The 5344-nt window shown below is 31.4% G+C and overlaps 1 protein-coding gene across 1 annotated transcript in view; it reads left to right on the top strand.

Annotated features, from left to right (window-relative positions):
- The window catches only part of LOC106465554 (protein boule-like), a 28144-nt gene extending 22806 nt beyond the window's left edge, over positions 1–5338 (top strand). The window contains exons 8-10 of the mRNA XM_022393473.1: positions 629–691; positions 2817–3035; positions 4465–5338. Coding sequence (XP_022249181.1) covers positions 629–691; positions 2817–3035; positions 4465–4893 — 711 coding nt within the window. The 3' untranslated portion in view covers positions 4894–5338. The remainder of the gene's footprint in view (positions 1–628; positions 692–2816; positions 3036–4464) is intronic.
- Positions 5339–5344: the final 6 nt, after the last annotated feature.

The raw sequence follows: 5344 nt of genomic DNA, 5'->3' as shown, positions 1-5344 counted from the left end.
AATTTCAATGAAAGATTTCTAAAAATGTTTAATACACTGACAGTTGTTTACTATATTTAGAAATGATTCAATACATTTTTGTACAACTGATGTGTAAAACAAATTTTCTTCAATTTAACCTTTCAAAATTGGGTGTGCGTTATATTTGGAGGTACATTATGTGTGGGCAAATACGGTAATTGTGAAGTAAACTGTACTACAATCGTGACGAAGAAATTTCTCACGTTTGAGAACTTTTTCGGGGGGATTTTTTGTGCTAGGTGGCAGCAGTAGTCACATTGCACGGGAGTGCTGAATGGGCAGAAGGTGGCAGTCACAACTACCACCTACTGTAGCTACAACTCTGTCTGTAAAGCTAGTGGCATTGAAGTAACATGTTTTTTTTAATTAACTGTATTTACCCTAGTAAAGCTATGTAGGGTTGGGTAGGAAGTCATTATTGCAAGTGGAAATCACATTTAAACTGTAATAGAGAATAATGAGGGACAAAAGTTTTTATAACAATAAAATTTTGTACCATAAATTTTCCTGAAATACTACAAATGTAATAATCTAGAAACGGGAAAGTTTATGTGCTACCGAACCGTGAAAGTGGATTTTGTTTTGACATAACTATGTTGAATTTTAGGTTACCTACCCCATGCTCTACTCACAACCAGCTTATCTACCTCAACAATATCAGTACCATATGGTAAGTGGTCTTGTTTTAGTAGAACATTGAAGGAATGTTGATCATCTTAACTAAATCCCTGGCTTTCAGAAAACAAACAAACACATACATACATATACACACACACATACATATTGTTTTTTTTTAATGATTATTTTCACTAAAAAAGCATCCATAAAAATATCACACAATTAAAACTAGCAGAATCTGTATTTTAATACTGCAAGTTCAAGTGAAATGAATAAACACATATTAATAGTTTTAAATACTAGTGATATAGTGACGAAACATCAAAACTAACACATTATTCTGTAGTAACAAGTTGATGAATAAACACATTAATAGTTTTAAATACTAGTGATATAGTGACTCAACATCAGAACTAACACATTATTCTGTAGTAACAAGTTGATGAATAAACACATTAATAGTTTTAAATACTAGTGATATAGTGACGAAACATCAAAACTAACACATTATTCTGTAGTAACAAGTTGATGAATAAACACATATTAATAGTTTTAAATACTAGTGATATAGTGACTCAACATCAGAACTAACACATTATTCTGTAGTAACAAGTTGATGAATAAACACATTAATAGTTTTAAATACTAGTGATATAGTGACGAAACATCAGAACTAACACACACATTATTCTGTAGTAACAAATTGATGAATAAACACATATTAATAGTTTTAAGTACTAGTGATATAGTGACTCAACATCAGAACTAACACACACATTATTCCGTAGTAACAAATTGATGAATAAACACATATTAATAGTTTTAAATACTAGTGATAAAGTGACTCAACATCAGAACTAACACACACATTATTCCGTAATAACAAGTTGATGAATAAACACATATTAATAGTTTTAAATACTAGTGATATAGTGACTCAACATCAGAACTAACACACACATTATTCTGTAGTAACAAATTGATGAATAAACACATATTAATAGTTTTAAATACTAGTGATATAGTGACTCAACATCAGAACTAACACACACATTATTCTGTAGTAACAAATTGATGGATAAACACATATTAATAGTTTTAAATACTGTGATATAGTGACTCAACATCAGAACTAACACACACATTATTCTGCAGTAACAAATTGATGAATAAACATATGTTAATAGTTTTAAATACTAGTGATATAGTGACTCAACATCAGAACTAACACGCATTATTCTGTAGTAACAAGTTGATGAATAAACACATATTAATAGTTTTAAATACTAGTGATATAGTGACTCAACATCAGAACTAACACACACATTATTCTGTAGTAACAAATTGATGAATAAACACATTATTAATAGTTTTAAATACTAGTGATATAGTGACTCAACATCAGAACTGACACACACATTATTCTGTAGTAACAAGTTGACGAATAAACACATTAATAGTTTTAAATACTAGTGATAAAGTGACTCAACATCAGAACTAACATACATTATTCTGTATAGTAACAAGTTGATGAATAAATACGTATTAATAGTTTTAAATACTAGTGATATAGTGACTCAACATCAGAACTAACACACACATTCTGCAGTAACAAATTGATGAATAAACATATGTTAATAGTTTTAAATACATTTTAAATATGTTTTTTTGTTACGTTCTTCCTGTTTTTCTAATTAGTGTAGTGATACAGTACTATACTAACTAGAACAGATGTGAACGTTCTTTTGTTTCGTTCTTCTTGTTTTTCTAATTAGTGTAGTGATACAGTAATATACTAACTAGAACAGATGTGAACGTTCTTTTGTTCTTCCTGTTTTTCTAATTGGTGTAGTGATACAGTAATATACTAACTAGAACATATGTGAACGTTCTTTTGTGTCATTCTTCTTGTTTTTCTAATTAGTGTAGTGATACAGTAATATACTAACTAGAACAGATGTGAACGTTCTTTTGTGTCATTCTTCTTGTTTTTCTAATTAGTGTAGTGATACAGTAATATACTAACTAGAACAGATGTGAACGTTCTTTTGTTACGTTCTTCTTGTTTTTCTAATTGGTGTAATGCTTTAAGAAGTGGTTTACACCGCAAGTCTCATCCTCCATTGTTTGATGGTTGAGAACTTCATAAGTCAAAGATATTCCTTACCTGTTGACAGACGTCCGGGGTTCCAGCACACTTTATGTACCCATCGGCTAGTGCAAATCCACCAGATGGTGCTTCTGCACCCAATACTGAGATGTACCAATATGTTACTGTTCCTGTTTCCAGTGCTGTACCAATAACGCCAGCTTACGTGACAAATCAGACAGCCATGCCTGCTCCCATACATATTTTGGAACACACAGAAGACACATTGTTGGGAACAGCAGGAGAGGTAAGGTATACGTTTTCTTTTAGGTGACACGTAAGAGACAATACAGGGAATTAAATTGAAGGTTTTTACATTCTCTATTAGTCTTTGTTTTACATCTGTTGTGCTAGTTTTAATGGCTATGTCTGCATTATGGTTTGTATAATTTCAGTGTTTCAGGATGTAGATGGTTAACAATGAAGTTCTTAATTAACAGTGTTTAACTTTCATTATTAGTAGTACAGTTTTCTTGTTTTCATTGATCTTAAAAAGCCCTGAACTTCTGTGTGTCCAGCAGCAAAGTGGTAAATTGGAGCAGATGTTTTTATTTGTTTGTTTGTTTTGGTGAAAACTTGAATTCTAATGGTCATTAATATAATAAAACTTATCATTATCCATCCTTTTTTTTTATCAAACTTGGTTTAAAGCAAGTTTTTTTCTTAATCAAAGTGTACTTAATGAATGTGAACAGTTACAAGAAATGATGTCAGATAATTACACATCCCAGCTTTCCTTTATCTAGTACGATACAGTTAGTGCATAATTATATTTTGAAGGTAAACAAACTGAAGTCCAGGTATCGACTTCCACATCTGCTGCTTTAGTATAAAGACCTCTTGGGTTTGTACAACGGACAGTCCTTATTTTTTTGATATTGTGATAACAACTTGAGTTATCAAGTTATATGAAAATAAAATGTCAGCCCTCTGCTGTTTTTTTTTAAGAGTTATTAGAGTATTTTAGTTCAATAATTTAAAAAGTTAAAGCAATGTTATTATCAACTTGAATTTCCATTTAAATTTTATTTTATTTGTTAATTGGTAATTTAGTTTGGTAGTAGGATGTTTTTGATTTAGGTTTAAAAAAAACTATTTTGTGTTTGAGATTTGAATCTGTTGCAGGATATCGTCGATTAATGTAAACTAGATGCTGAAAATAAGCCAAGTTCTGTAGAGGTTTTAATTGGCAATGAATGTCATTCTTAATAAGCCAAGTTCTGTATAGGTTTTAATTGGCAATGAATGTCATTCTTAGAGTTTATATTACTGATATGTTTGACATTCAACTTGAAAACTGTAGTAGTTAAGTGTAATGCTGAAATTATTAAATTCGGTTTACATTAATTGTCTGTTGTTTCTGGAACCCTGAACATGTGAACCGCACAGAACTGTATGTTGAACCATGGTTTGTATCTTGTTACTGCAAAAAAATAAATAAATAAATATGCACTCTGCACTTTGGGACCTTGAGTTTGTTATAAGAATGACATTATTTAATTAGAATAACCCAAGAGTTGGCAGTGGGTGCTAATGGCTAGCTGCTTGCTCTCTATTTTAACAGTTCAAAATTAGGAATATATATATGTGCGTGTGTAAGAGATTATTTTTGGATCTTGTGTTGTTTTTCAATAGAAACTCTTCCCGTGTGTTCACAGTTTGTTTTTTCGTGACAGGAGAGCCGAGTACCCAACTCCTCTAGACCAACCACTGTTGTTTGCGGAAGTCACTCCAACGTTATTTCATGTGCAAGAGTTCCATGTTGTGTCAGCAACAACACAATGATTCATGGTGCCGGAGATGCAAGGGGATTCATGCTTACCGAGAACCGTTACCATCAGCCTCAGCTCCTCCCTAAGAAAGTCAATGGCGTCACCGTTATGGCTTATTCAACACCAGTTGTCCATACAAATTCTACCTCATTTTCCAAGATCTCCACTGGAGCTGTTGGTAACAGTTTAAGTAATGGTAATGTTGCCAGCAGTGTTACCACCGAAGTTCTTACTCCTCCTGCTACTCCTGTCACTCCAGCAAATCGGAATGTAAGCAAAATTAGTGCCATCGTGCAGGAAATGACCAACCAGCTGCAGACCTTTAAGTTATAAAATAGACTCAAGCTTTGTAAAACTAAAATTCTATTTTTAAATTAAGAACTGTTGTATATTCCAAATGTATTTTCTAGTCTTAACGAAAGCTGCCAAAAAAAGTTTTTTTTGTTTTTTTTTAACTAGTTGATCAATTTCTTTTAAACTATGCATAAAAAAGGAATCTTTACAGGCATTTAATATAATTAGTATGGACCGTGGTCGTTTTCTCAATAATATAAACGAGTGTATATATTTATATAAGTTGATATAATTCTCATGCCAATTAATGAACCTTTTTTTTTATATATATAAAACAAATTGCTTTAGATTTAAAAACAAAAAATAATTCTGTAATTTTACAAAGTTAATGTCAAGGTAGTTTTTGCATTCCATCTTACAGGAGTTAAACTGTTCAAAAGATTTGTTACGTTTGTTTAGCTTCAAAGAATTGATGGTATATATATGTTTT

This window comes from Limulus polyphemus, unplaced genomic scaffold (genome assembly GCF_000517525.1).
Source record: "Limulus polyphemus unplaced genomic scaffold, Limulus_polyphemus-2.1.2 Scaffold1980, whole genome shotgun sequence".
NCBI classification, from domain to species: Eukaryota; Metazoa; Arthropoda; class Merostomata; order Xiphosura; family Limulidae; genus Limulus; species Limulus polyphemus.
This window is presented reverse-complemented; position numbering and strand designations above follow the sequence as displayed.